General features: G+C 40.6%; 1 protein-coding gene across 1 annotated transcript; it reads right to left on the bottom strand.

Annotated features, from left to right (window-relative positions):
* Nucleotides 1-857: 857 nt before the first annotated feature.
* letm2 (leucine zipper-EF-hand containing transmembrane protein 2) lies at nucleotides 858-12807 on the bottom strand. Its single transcript, XM_072659251.1, has 11 exons — nucleotides 12350-12807; nucleotides 10557-10616; nucleotides 9960-10389; nucleotides 9567-9710; nucleotides 9129-9266; nucleotides 8087-8290; nucleotides 7820-7939; nucleotides 7407-7526; nucleotides 6385-6489; nucleotides 5152-5217; nucleotides 858-3417 (listed from the first exon to the last, which is right to left on the bottom strand). The coding sequence occupies exons 2-11, from the start codon at nucleotides 10601-10603 to the stop codon at nucleotides 3364-3366; spliced, it is 1428 nt and encodes a 475-aa protein (XP_072515352.1). The 5' UTR covers nucleotides 10604-10616; nucleotides 12350-12807; the 3' UTR covers nucleotides 858-3363.
* Nucleotides 12808-15332: the final 2525 nt, after the last annotated feature.

Below are 15332 nucleotides of genomic sequence, written 5' to 3'. Positions count from 1 at the left end.
GAGAGTCTCAATCTCTCACCTCAGAATAAGGCCATGACTTTAACATTGAGTAAAACATCTAAACAGTTCAATGTTCCTGTTTCCACTGGAACATCTGATCCTACTGTGAGATTAGCACCTTTAGTTCTGACGTAATCACAGTGACGAAACGTTTCCATCTGACCCTTGTCACCCATCACTCAGCGGCCGACATCAGACTGTAGTTCATCTGTTCAACCACTAGATGCCGCCAGTGGACTAAAACTCCGCGCTGTGTATTTGAAGGAACCCCCTGTTCCCCCCTTTTCACTGCAGATGCCGGATCTCCCCAAACTGGCTTCAGTAATCTCTACCAGACTTAACAGATATAGTATAAGACATAGACAGATCGTTTATATATATATATATATATATCAGTATATCTGTTTATAGATGGTGTAGTTTCTAACACTGAAGTATGTTGTTTGTCTACACGGCTGTGATAGATATTAATCAGTGCTATATGAAATCATTATAAGGGGGGGGTATCTAGATTTCTGCTGTTTTCATGTTTACTCCTGGATTTATATTTATTTATTACCATTTATTAATGTATAAATATATATATATATATATATTTATTAATATATAAATATTTGTCCATCTTCAATATTTTATTCATCAGCTTGGCTATACTGAATGAGAGTTACTGTTTGATGATTATTTTTATTCAAGAACAGAATAAAATAATAAGAAACTAAAAAAAAAAAAAAAAACGCTTGTTTACAGGGGTGCAGTGTATGGAAGCCCCTCCATTTATTATAGTACTCACTATTCATCATCAGGCAGATGTGGACACACACACACACACACACACACACACACACACACTACAGTGATGGTCTGACAGTACTTTATTTTTTAATATATCTTTTTTAAACATCATTGTTAAAATATAACACTTCTGCCTCTCTTGTCTTTCTCACAGAGCTTCGAGAAGAGCAGCTCAGAAGCACCGGGGGTTTCGGAGCGAGTCACTGGAGATCACGTGCATTCCCATTTAGGAAACCGCGCACCAAAGGAAAAGGCATGAACACAGTTCTGACCGGCTGACGCAGAGGAGCGGCTGCAGAGGGTAGAAATACAAACACCACAACCCGACGGCTCACGCCTCCGCCCGCGTCTGCACTCTGCCACAGCTGCTTCTCGAACGATTTACTGAATTTTATTCTGCACATTCAGACAATTTATTTTTATTTAAAGAATTTAAACAGATTTAAAACAAATAAGTCACCATTACCTTCAGATACACCCATTTCATTATTTCTAATACATTAACGGTTTACAGATATGTGCAGAAGTGTCTGAAGGGAATCTTTATTTTTTAATAAATTCACTTACTGAGCAAGGGTGCCATCACTTCTGCACAAGTAAGTGTTCTTTTCTATTCTCTACAGATCACTGAACTGAAAGCAGGACTGTGTTCAAATTAAAAACAACAACTTTTGCATGAAAGCGCTTCCGTGGCAGAATCAGGAGTTCAGGAGCGCTCTGTCCAGCTTGTCCAGCCCGGTACCAGCAGCTCTGGCAGAACACCTGTGAAGGCAGAGTGCAGACCAGGCCGAAAGCCGTCAGAGCAGGTGAACACAACACACAAGGCATGAGAGGGCTCTACCCACACTTTGGAAAACAAGGTCCATCCAGTTCCTCTGAACTTCCTGTTCAGTGGTTTATCAAACGAACAAAAATCTAGTTTATATTCAGGCCAGTTCCAAAAGCTGACCAACACAACCCAGCAGTGTTCTGAAGCCCCAGTGAGGAAACCCCAACACAATGCGATCAACCTAGCACTTCAGCTTCCACTCATTCTGGACAAATGTCTGTGGACACCCCTTCTAATGAGTGCATTCAGCTGCTGTAAGCTGCACCCATTGCTGACACAGATGTGCAAATGCACACACAGCTTGTCTAGTCCCTGTAGAGAAGAAGTACTGCCAATAGAATAGGACCCTCTGGAGCAGATCAACATCATGACCCTATTGGCTCCATGCTGCCTAATAATGCCAGGCGTGGGCTAGAGGGGTATAAAGCCCCCCAGCATTGAGGAGCTGTGGAGCAGTGGAGGAACTGTGTTCTCTGGAATGATGGTGGAGGAGCTCTATCCAGTACTTTTGGGAATCTAGTAGAGTCTTCTCTGGACAGTAGAGACAGTTCTAAAAGCAGGATCAACTCCTTTTAAATACCCTTGATTTCAGAAGAAACAGTGAATGAGCAGGTGTCCAGATACTTTTGTCCATACAGTGTAGCTCTGAAACTCACATTTCTAAAGCTGGTTTCCACAGCTAGGATGGAAGATTTCCAGCACTAGTTCTGGACTTCAGTTACGAAGACTGTGAGAGTGTAACCCCCCCAAACCCCCGGTTTACCCTCGGACACTCTTTCTGGAAGACAAAAGTGAGAAATTAATTCATTCACCTTCCGTTAGATGTTCGTCAGGCTGGTCACTGGCACTGTGTTTGGGGTTCAGTGCTCAGTCTGCTTCTGTCTGAGGTGGCAGGCATGAGCGGTTCCTGATTGGGGCTTCAGATTGTCCAGTATTTACATCCATATTAAACATAAACTCTGATCTGATCTGTAAAAACACTAAACGGCAGTTCTTCCATTTCTGTTACATAAACCTCCTTACAGGACACTGCAGATCAGGAGCACACGTAATATAAACCCTTATGTTCAGCTACAGCTTGTGCCAGCCATCGTTTCTACACAGATAAGAGCATCTCCTAAAGGAGCGAACTTCACATTCCCTCGCTGGAGGAAACGAAAAAAACAAAAACACGCAAAACCAGCCGCAAATTCTGTTAACCCAGTGCGGCGCTCTCGCAGACCTTTTAGATTACCTGCGGCACAGCTGAGCCTCCAACGCTCTAGCACTTCATCATAAACAATTATTTTAATAATATGCAAATATTTTACAATGTATTTACAAAATGTACACAAAATAGAGGCTGAAGGTCGTTATCTGGAAGCATGCATGCTCTTACAGATCTTCAGCTAATGCAATCTAATTAGTTCGTGGCCAATTCCAGCAGAACAGGGTGTTCTGCAGAGTGGAAGTGTTCTGGTGGGTAAGTGGGTAAGGGAGGACGGCAGCTGTGAACACACAGCTCTCACCTCCTTACAGACTCGACCTCCCTGTTAGAGAGAGGAACGGGTAACGGAGGGTGAAGAAGGGGGTCCGGTCGGCCTCGTAGCGTTACTGCTCTCTCGTGTTGGGATTGGAACACATCCTGGAGTGTGAGAAAGAGAGGGAGAGAAAAGGGAGTCCTCCGCCTCCCTCAAAGCAGGAGCAGTGTTTAAGGAGGAGTCTGGATGCTGATCTTCCTCGACTCCAGCCGAAAAGGCGCCTCACAGTCCGTTGGCACTCATCTTGGATTTCTGGGACAGCTCCGCTCCTTTAGCCTGATGGGACACAAGTAGATACAACGTATTTCACAAACAAAAGAGCCATACATTCATAAAACAAACAAACAAACAGTTATTTTATTGTTAGATAAATAAAAGTCAACATCCTAACAAGTTAGGTTAGTATAAAGCTCTAATAACATTAATATGCAGTATGAAGCTCTAATAACATTAATATCCAGTATGAAGCTCTAATAACATTAATATGCAGTATGAAGCTCTAATAACATTAATATCCAGTATGAAGCTCTAATAACATTAATATCCAGTATAAAGTTCTAATAACATTAATATCCAGCATGAAGCTCTAATAACATTAATATCCAGTATGAAGCTCTAATAGCATTAATATCCAGTATGAAGCTCTAATAGCATTAATATCCAGTATGAAGCTCTAATAACATTAATATCCAGTATGAAGCTCTAATAACATTAATATCCAGTATGAAGCTCTAATAGCATTAATATCCAGCATGAAGTTCTAATAACATTAATATCCAGCATGAAGCTCTAATAACATTAATATCCAGTATGAAGCTCTAATAGCATTAATATCCAGCATGAAGTTCTAATAACATTAATATCCAGCATGAAGCTCTAATAACATTAATATCCAGTATGAAGCTCTAATAACATTAATATCCAGTATGAAGCTCTAATAGCATTAATATCCAGCATGAAGTTCTAATAACATTAATATCCAGTATGAAGCTCTAATAACATTAATATCCAGTATGAAGTTCTAATAACATTAATATCCAGTACAAGGAAGGTTCTAATAACATTAATATCCAGTATGAAGTTCTAATAACATTAATATCCAGTATGAAGCTCTAATAACATTAATATCCAGTATGAAGTTCTAATAACATTAATATCCAGTACAAGGAAGGTTCTAATAACATTAATATCCAGTATGAAGCTCTAATAACATTAATATCCAGTATGAAGTTCTAATAACATTAATATCCAGTACAAGGAAGGTACTAATAACATTAATATCCAGCATGAAGCTCTAATAACATTAATATCCAGTACAAGGAAGGTTCTAATAACATTAATATCCAGTATGAAGCTTTGTTAAATCCACAAGTACAACAACAATATAAATAAATAAATACACTTTGGGATAAATAACTGGATAAATTATATACTGGATGGAGAACTGTAATAGACTTTGGGGTCTCCTATGATCTGCCAGCTAAGTGCTCAGGATTAGGACTAGGGTGTAGGAATGAGAAAATTAATCCTCTTCAGATAATTTATCTTTATTTGATTTTATGTTAAATGTGAGTATGATCTACAGATCACTATCCAAATACAGCATTCCCAAATACTGTAATCTAAAAATATGTCAAACCATCATTTGATATAATTACACTTCCGTCAGAATGAGAAACGTCAGCTGTTTAGACTATATTTAACATTAGTTCAGCTGCTGAGAGATCACTTGTAACTGAGCTGACCTCTACTGGACTCCACTGCAGTTTTCTGGCCTCTGGAGGCAGCGTTAACTGACCTGTGCACTTCGCGAGATCAGAGTTACAGGATTACCTGAAGAAACACTTTAAGGGAGTAAATCAGCTGTAATCCAGGCTGGTACTGAGCCATGAGGCACGAGGTCAAACCTGGGTTACATAACTGATCAGTGTTCCAGGACAGAGAACAGAGCGGTGGGGACAGTGTGTGCTGGGAGCAGGGTGTCCATCACACACACACACACACACTTACGTGTATTAACTGTGCCTCTGGTGATGGCATGTCCAAACCACGGGGCTTCTCCACCAACTCTTCCGCCTAGAGAACACCAGCCACAGCGTCAGCCAATCAGAATCACAAACCAGCCTGTTCACCATGACTCAAAACCACAGCAGCTTTTCCACCCAGTATGTCTAAACCTGACCGCAGCAAGGGCTTCTGGGAGCTGGAGTTTTTGGGTAATGATTGTCCTGTATAGAGTGTCAAACTCTCAGCCTTCTGACAGGCTATCTGGTGAACATGGGTTGGCAGTGTGGTTTACAGACTGCCACTAAATATGATCATATTCATATACCATATTATCAAATATTATCAGATCATAAATTATTATAATTGCTTGTATTATTATTGACGCTTTTTATGCCTGTTTTATAAAGTAGTGACACTTCATGCCTTAAATTCAGGTCTTCACTGGATCTGACTGATATATAAAGTTTGATATATAATCAATAGCATCTAATAACATTAATATCCAGTATGAAGTTCTAATAACATTAATATCCAGTATGAAGCTCTAATAGCATTAATATCCAGTATGAAGCTCTAATAGCATTATTATCCAGTATGAAGCTCTAATAGCATTAATATCCAGTATGAAGCTCTAACAACATTAATATCCAGTATGAAGCTCTAATAACATTAATATCCAGTATAAAGCTCTAATAACATTAATATCCAGTATGAAGTTCTAATATCATTAATATCCAGTATGAAGCTCTAACAACATTAATATCCAGTATGAAGCTCTAATAACATTAATATCCAGTATAAAGCTCTAATAACATTAATATCCAGTATGAAGCTCTAACAACATTAATATCCAGTATGAAGCTCTAATAACATTAATATCATTTTAAATATATAAACAATGTGAATGTTGCTGTGTTTGCTTTATCTCTCATCATGAAGCTGATATTTCACCTTAAAACAGCACTGCAGTCACATACTGACACCTGTAGCTGCTGCACCATTTACAGTTACACTTACAGAGTCAGAAATCAGCACTGAAAATGGTACAAATGTTCTACTGAGGTTTTGTGACGGGGTGGTTAAATGATCAGAGGCAAAGCGAAACTTCTGTGCTGTTTTATCGAATGGCGAGGGAAACACATCTCGAGCACAAAGTTTAAGTCTCTTACATCTAGTCTCTAATCCTACTCAGAGACTGGTTAAAGGTTATGTCACTTATTTCTAATCAATAATCACCTTCCGATCCTTGATGACCGGGGCAGGGTCGACCAGTACATCAACAGAGGCAGAAAGGGGCTTCCCTGCAGCCGAGGCTTCGGTTTCAGCAGCAACTGGAGGTTTCTGTTTCACAAAATACACATTATAAACGCTAAGAAACACTATAAAACGCTAAGATGCTTTTGTCATTGCACAGTGTACAACGAAATTGATGAGAAATCCAGTGGATTTTAATACAAATACTAAAATATATAAGTAAAAAAAAACTATGTACATATAATTAAAAAGTAGAAATATATGCAAATGTTCTATACGCTTACACTCCACACAAATTATTTAAAAATTAAAGAATACGACAATGTCAGTGGGGTAGCAGTGCAGTATCACACATGCCCTAAATTATTATTCATAATAAATAAATAAATAAAAAAAATTAATAAATAAAAACACAGAACAGACTCCATTCACTCTTCTAATGCTAATTTTTAAGTCTCTGGAAGGATTTCAGCCTTTGTGCCCAGAGAGTCCTGTAGACAACATTCTTCCTATATTTTAAGTTTTCTTCTCCCTGAGCTCCACTTACAGCATGTGTGTGGTTTTATGCTCTGTAAAGAGTCATGATGCATTACTTCATATTTACATGATCATTTTCCAAAACTCTACGACTGCAAATCCCTTTATTTGAATAAAGTGAGCAGAATTCAGTTTACCGAGCTCTCTAATCTGGGCTATCTGGGGTAAGTTTGGGAGAATTAGTGACCTGCTACCCCACAGACTGCAGCAGTGTACAGAATCTAGAATGGGTAAAGAGCACAGGAGCACATAGGTCTCAAAGGTCAGAGACTCTGAACAGAACGAGCAGCATGCAGCACTATCTTTATCTCAGTCCTGTGCAAAAGTATACACCCCCCCAGTCAAACTGCAGGTTTTGTTGATTTTCTAACTGAAAATAAGCCTAAACTGTTCTGAACTTCAGCTCATTACAGCACAGTTCCTGCCTAAATGTGTGTGTGTGTGTGTGTGTGTGTGTGTGTGTTTACCTCCAGCTTGGGCACAGGTGGAATAACAGGAGCTTTTGGTTTGAGGTCAGTGAGGTACATGGCGCGGGACAGCAGCAGCAGAGATGGAGGAACGTTCTCCTTCAGGTGCAGATCCAACCACTGCAACACACAGCACACAAATCCCATGGTGTTGCTACAGGTGTGTATGAATGCCTTTGATTGTCACGTTGCACATGTACAATGGGATTTAAAGCAGCTCCTTTCCACAGAGTAAAGTATACACACGCTATATACATTTACACAGAGAATATTTATGTTTAGCTAATAGAGCTGTGTCCACAAACTTGTGGCCAAGAAACGCAGGAACGAAATTTGAAATGTTCATTAATTACATTTAATAAATAAATCTGAGATCCTGGTTAACTAAAACTGGGCAGTTGGTGAAATGGTACCTGCTGGAGCTGCTGACGGAGCTGATCTGTGGTCAGACCCAGAGACCTCATCCCCCGACTGCGGCATGCAGCCTGAAGCTCCGCCACGGTCATCGCAGCTACACCTTCTTTAGCAATCATCTACAGAGAGCATGCGAGATAGACAGACAGACAGATTAGTGACAGACAGAATAATGCAAGAATAAATGAATTGAATAATTATTATATATATTCATTATAAATAAATGAATAAATTAATTAATAATAAATCACTCAGCGCCGTCTCACCTCGTCATCAGCCTTGATGGTGCGCAGCTGCATCATCAGCTGGAAGCGCAGCAGGTTATTGGTGCCGATAGGCTGCAGTTCCAGGAGTTTACACAGAGCCACCAGCTGGGGGCGCTCCAAGTGCTCCAGGGTCAGCTCATCCTCAAACAGCTTGGCGAACTTTACGATGTCCTTGGTGCTGGGCTGCTCTCCCGTGTGCCGGACCTACAGAGAAGCAGACGACTCAGATTTAATTAATAAGTTAATTAATATGAAATTCTCCCTCAACCCAAACAAACGAGCAGCCACTGGTCTAACAATTATTTTAATGAGTTAATAGAGCTTATTATATAATTATATAAAAAAAGTGTTATTGTGTCGTTTTTAGTGACCTCACAGAACTACACTCTCAAAACCAGCTGTTTTTGCAGCTTTGCTTCCCTATATAGACTCTAATGATCTGAGATTAAAGATTTTGATTCAGTTGAAAGTGAAGGTTTAGAAAAAGGATGAGGAAATGATCTTCCATCCTTCTTCTCTTTCATGAAAACACAAATGAAGGAGTTTAAAAGTCCTCATTAACCATAACAAATAAAAATCATGTTTACAAACTAAATTATGGAATCAAAAAGACTAAAACGTAAGCTCAACCGGTGACATTTTCATTAGTTTTCGTTCAGTTTTATAAATTAAATTAAATTAGTAATTTGAGGAAAATTGGAAATTAGATCCCAGTTTCTGTCAAAATATTAATATACATATCAAAACTAAAAGTGAAAGAGTATTAACTAGAGTACCCCCCCTCCCTCCCTCCCCTCCAGAAAATAAAACCAAAACTATTTACGCACTCAAACAGATCAGGGTAGAAATGACAGAATTTTAACTCTTTTTCTCCCATTTACAGCCTGACTGATCCTCCACAGTCTTCACTTCCACTGTGTTTACGACCAAAGCATCCCTTTAGGAAACGGGGGGGCGAGTTTCACACAGCAGCGTCGGTCAGCCCTGTTGAACAGTTAAAGGACCCTTCTGTGAAGTTTTAGCAGCTCATCTCTGCACTGACCTGCTGGACATAGGTGGAGAACCTCTGCGTTTCGTCCCCCACGGCCGCCTTGTTCCTGCGGGCCATCTCCGCTATCGTCTCCTGGAGGAACTTGGCCAGCTCCAGTTTGGCAGCGAGTCCCTTCTTCTGTTTCTCCTCCTGTACGAAGAGTAAACACACCATGAACCCAAACACAGACGCCTACATAAACAGGAGCCAGATCTCGGAGAGATTACGAGTTTGTAAACATGCCTCTTTAAGAAGCGTTTGGATGATTAAATGGTTCTTAGCTTGATGAAAGGGTTCTTTTCTATGATAAAAGGTCCTATATAGAAACTACACAGCACCAAAACACCACGTCATCAAGTTAAAGAACCCGGTTCAGTGCTGTTTAGAACCCTTTCTGCTGTCGTGGATAATCATACTGTTCTGTATTTGAACAGCAGTGGAGTGACGTGCCTTCTTGGACTCCGTCTCGAAGGTGGAGGGCAGCATTTCGGGGAACAGTTTGAGGAACACCGGAAGCAGGAACTCCATGAAGGGAACGATGACGAAGACCATGAAGGGGACGAGCCGGAACAGGTCTGCACATGTCCGCATCAGCTGCAGGACGACAAACAGGTCAGCATTAGCGTTTCAATTAAAACTCAGTCCCCCGGGTCAGCGCAAAAACCAGCCCCCTGCAGTTCTCCCGTTCCCTGAGGGGCTTCCTTTCTTTTTGTCATGTAAACTGGTTTCTCTCCAGTTGTCTTTACACACAGCTGAGTGCTGTAGGTAATCCTGGGTTAGACCTATAGAGGACAACTGAAGGTTACACTCTTCCACCGACAGAGCGGACATGCGTTTACGTACCCTTCTCCGCTCTCTGCGGGTCAGCTGTTGTCCGTGCAGAAGCCTCCACACCATTCGTCCTGCGATCTTCGTGTCGATCCCCAGCAGACGGAAGCCGTGGTAGTAGTGCTTCAGTTCATCCAGCACCCTCTGACCCAGCGACTTCCGCACCACGGCTTTGCTGGGCGGCTCAGCAGGAACCGACTCGGTCTTCCCCTCGGCCCCCGAAGGGGAATCCTTCAGCTCCTGGAGCCAGGCGCTGGAGCCGTGCACCGTCCGCGAGGGCACGCAGACGGGCCGCAGGTAAGTGGCGCTGGAGCCGTGAAGGTACAGCGGCCTGGGGGCACGAGCCAACAGCGCAGCATGGCCGAACATCTCGGAGTGGTAGCGGATACAGGCAGTGGAGGGCAGGGAGGCACAGCCGTGTCGTTTGGAGAGCAGGTAGGATCCCCTGTGACCATAAAAACATGCAGTAAATTCCAAAGGCAGGCAGACGTGGTTTTCACCCCAACACAGAGGCGTCAACATGCTCAGGGGTCTTGTTTATGTTTTTTTTAATACATTTTTATTTATTTAATTATTTAAATATTACACACTGCTGATAGCAGTCAATCTTACCTGGATCTGGTCACTGCCAGCAGCACCTGAGAACTAAACACCGCCATGATGAGGCAAAACCTGTAACAGACACACAGAAACCCCATAAAACTAAACACAGTAAAATCTACCAATAAGAGTCAAACCAAAAGCCAGGACATAAAAGGAAATTCTAATCATTTTTCACATAATTAAACAGTTACAAAGTAAAAAAAAAAGCATTCGTTGAAAAAAATAATAATAATAAATTAATTTAAAAAAAAATAATAAAAAAATAAAAGCTCCTCACAGAAAGTTCTTCACCTAATGGTGATGAAGACGCTGCCTGATGCCTGAGACACGGTTCTACCAGAGTTCTGAGAAGAGTTCGGCTCTAGAACCTGCTTTTAAAATCAGATCATTAAAATGGTGGAGGGATACATGCTGCAGGGTGTAGTGCGGCTACAGAAAGTAGTCCCTAAAGAGAACTGCATTAGTTCAGATTCTCTATTCACTATTTTACCTTCATCATCATCATCATCATCATCATCATTCCATATAAAACTCAGAAGACTCGTGTAGCTGCACTGGTGGGTTTGGATAGGAGATATATTATGGGCTGTATCTGTGTTGTAGTCATGGAGTTTCTCACCAGACCCCCCTCTAACTGAAATCATCTCAGGCACAGCTTTAATGTTATGGTCTAATTTTGTCTGGGAATTCCTTTAAACAGAAGCAGGGACAGATCTGTACCCCTCCCCCTCCCCCTCCCTCATTGCTTTCACTTTGTTGTTTACTATGACTCGGCCATTCAGAAGACCGGGGAAACAGCGCCACCCTGCGGTCACACAGGAGCACTGCGCCCACACACAAACACGTGCCTGACTGAAAGTGTAGCTGCCGGAGCAGAAACACACACGCAGCAGAAGAGTGAACACACTCCCAGCCTTTAGCACCAGCTACCGTCAACCTGCAGCTTCACTGTACAGTAAAAAGCACGGCTGTTCGCACCCGAGCCCTTCTATAACCATCCCAACTTGTTGCATAATAGCTGCCACCATCATCTGCGAGTCTCACGAAAATCCTTATAATATTATACCAAACCAACACAGCCCATTGAAATGTTCAGTTTTAAGTGATTATAGATTATTATATATAAAACACACACACACACACACACACACACACACACACACACAGGTTCTCTTTGTTTGCTGAGTGGCAGAAAAATAAAACTGTTGTAGCTAACAAAGAATCATTTCGAATGAATCTTGATGCACTTCAGCTTATTCACAATTACACTAAAGCTTTATTACAATCCCCTCACTATTATTCAGGTTTCCTTTTTACCATGTAAACGATTAAAACCCTTGAAAGTCAAGTAAAGCGCTATAACGACAGAAATACAACAGAACTGTTCACAGAATCATATACGGAACTGGGCGATTCCGCGAGTCGAAGATTCGAATCATTTCACAGTAAATAACAAAATCAAGCACGAGTCGATTCACTAAAATTGAATCGTTTTGGACAACTCAAACGAGCAGGCCGTGCTAGGCTACCTCAGCCAGCTAAAGAGTCAGCGCAGTGGCAGAAAGCGGCGATGTAAGCTTAAAACAGCACAGCATTGGAGTGAATTAAAAGAATAAAATTTACTGACATAGCTAATATATTTTATTAAAAACAAATCTTAAAACGAAAACTAGCAATTCCAGGGTCCGACATGACCAAACCCTACCCAAATATCCAAAACAACAGTCACAACAACTGCCCTAATATCACACCACACACTGGCTGGCAGGTGTAAAACAGTTTAAATAGTTTAAATAAAATACCTGTGAAAAATGTGTGTCTTTAGAGCTCTTCGTTAGACGTTAACCATTTGATTCGTGAACCGATCAGGCGAGTCTGACTCGGCGGTGCTCTTCTCCTCCCGGACCGGGGGGTCAAATTTCCTCGTTGTCGACGACGGGGGAGCAAAACCGGTGTTTTTAGAGACGAACTGAGCCATTCACAACATCCAGGAACTCCTTAATACATACTCCAGTCTTTAGCACACACACCCCGCTGCCGTGAAAAGCGGTTATATGGATGTAGATAATGCAGCCGCTGCCTTTTCTCCGGTAAGCGCTCAGTGCGGTGATCCGGAGCAGCTCTCCGCCGCTGCCATAGGTGGACGCGATGTTGTTGACATGCCGCGCCAAGCAATGAATACGGTGTTTCGCGTGAGTGACGGTGACGCGGACCAATGAGCTTTCTGAAATTCGATACCTAGAGGCGGGTTTTACAGGAGTGACGGTGGCCAATCCGCGGCATGAATTCAGGTCACGCATAGGCGTGTTCGGACCAATCAGCGCTGTGGAACGCGGACAGGCGATGCCAGTTGGACCGCCCCGGTGACGTAGAGAGCATTTTCAGCTCTGATCTGTGATCAGTTTTTACGCAATGATCTCAGTAGAATCGCGGTTGAGCTCGGTTTAAGAGCCGATCTCAGACCTGCTGTTAACTGAAGTGTCAGATTTCTGCCTGAAATGGCCGGGGTTCACGCAGACTGTGGTGTTTAGTTGCCCATGGCAACAGCATGCATGTTTACCTCGTCATTAAAGATGGGTGCACCACAAATGTGCAGTTTTACTGTTAGAACCTGAACAATTATTATTTTATAGACAATACTATGACCACACATGCAGTGTGCAAAAGTTTGGGCAACCTCTTTTTTAATCTTCTGAGTGTAAAAACATAAATAAATCCTCTGCATTAAACAAACCTAAATGTGCTGTACTGTTTCCTGCGCATTTTAAACGCAATTTTAATTCATTTCGATTCTGAGTTTGAACAGAGGTTCACAAACCTAATAACAGAAGCATTGATCCATATATATGGCTGTGTAAAGTATAGCTTATTACTGGGTTTTAAATATAGCACACCATATAAATAGGATAATAATAATAACAGAAAAAGACTGTTGTTAAGCTGCTGAGTATAGCACCATGTGTATGGTAGTAAGCAGTACAGTGACACTGCTCACTATGCAAAACTGCTACTGTGCAGGTCCTGATAGGCCATAAACCAGGCGAGCACATGCAGGTCACATGTAAGGAAACAGGCATGCTGAGACTTAGTCCCAGCTCATAAGAGCTCATTATAACCAATGTTCCTGTTTAGTGCATTTGTGCATACGATTCTGTGCCATGTGCACCTTATAGTACATCAAAAATCAGTTCTAATAATATTTGGAAGAAGGAGAATCATCATCATGATCATCACATGTGCTTTTATGTACAGTACACATAGAAATGCAGGCCACGCTTTAAAGGAGACCTGTGATATTATTTAAGGTCCTAATGAGAACTCATCAGCCCATTTTAAATGTCATAAACCATAGCCTGGCCCACTCACACTAAAGGAGTGTTTTATTACATTTATACAGTATTATATGTTTGAATAAAGTGCATCCCAGGGCAGCCAATCAGAACAGAGGTGATTTCCATATGCAAGTGATAAGATAGGGGATCATTAATGTAACTTATTTTACTAAATGTGCTATAATAAATGTGCTAAAATATGCAAAAACAAGAATGAACGACAAAATAAATGTTGAAAGATGTTAAAATAACTTTAGGAAGGAATTCATGAGTTTTGAACTGTATGTTTTTAACAAAAAATTTAAATAAGTGAAAATGCAGGACTGTCCAGAATTGGATGATTTTAGGTGGTTGGGAAAACTGGCAGCCAGAGTGACGGCCCAGGGGAAGGTCATTAGGCCAGCAGCAGAGACCCGGTTAAGCCTGATAGATATTAATGACTGTACTGTAACACACGCAGCGTTCGCGTCAGTCCACATGCCATGCTTTTCTATTTTAAGCTGAGAGCTAAAAGCAGCCTGTATTATTTTCATTACTGATGAATACATGAATACTGGATGTGTGAGCGGTATACGACATATTCTGTAAAATCTGTAAATTCACATTTCGGCAAAATCGTCTAAACATCTAAATTTTTATATAATAATATATATATAATATATATTTATATATAAAATATAAAGTTATGTCAGATCAGTAAATAAATGGAGCCAGACTACAACACAGTCGCCATGACTACAACACAGATACAGCCCATAATTTATCTCCTATCCAAACCCACCAGTGCAGCTACACGAGTCTTCTGAGTTTTATATGGAATAATGATGATGATGATGAAGAGGATGATGATGATGAGGGTAAAATAGTGGAGAATTTGAACTAATGCAGTTCTCTTTAGGGACTACTTTCTGTAGCCGCACTACACCCTGCAGCATGTATCCCTCCACCATTTTAATTCTGACTTTACACCAAACCACTCAGAATTATCCTATTTACAATATCTTAACCAGTTGGTACTATTTATATAATACATATCATAATAACATAATGTAACAACACATAACAGTACAAATATACATATTATAACACATAATCTCATATGTAATCATATTTTTCTTCCATCATGCATATGAGCTACATAGCTTTCTGCAATACAATATAACAAAACATATAAAATATATTACTGCAAAATATTTTAAAACCCCTGCAAATAAATCTTCTCATATATTACACTAGAACGTGAATGTAACTAATAGTTTTACAAATGTTTACTCTTTAAATCTGACCACATATATACATACCTGGACTACATGTATTACATGTAGTTATGTTAGCTAGCTGATATAATGTAATAACATATAACACTAAAGATACACTGAAGATCTTTAAATATATTATAGGCTTTAATTGTCTTACATATATTACTTATTTTAAAACTGTGGTATTGCAGTAA

Source organism: Salminus brasiliensis, chromosome 16 (assembly GCF_030463535.1).
Source record: "Salminus brasiliensis chromosome 16, fSalBra1.hap2, whole genome shotgun sequence".
NCBI classification, from domain to species: domain Eukaryota; kingdom Metazoa; phylum Chordata; class Actinopteri; order Characiformes; family Bryconidae; genus Salminus; species Salminus brasiliensis.
This window is presented reverse-complemented; position numbering and strand designations above follow the sequence as displayed.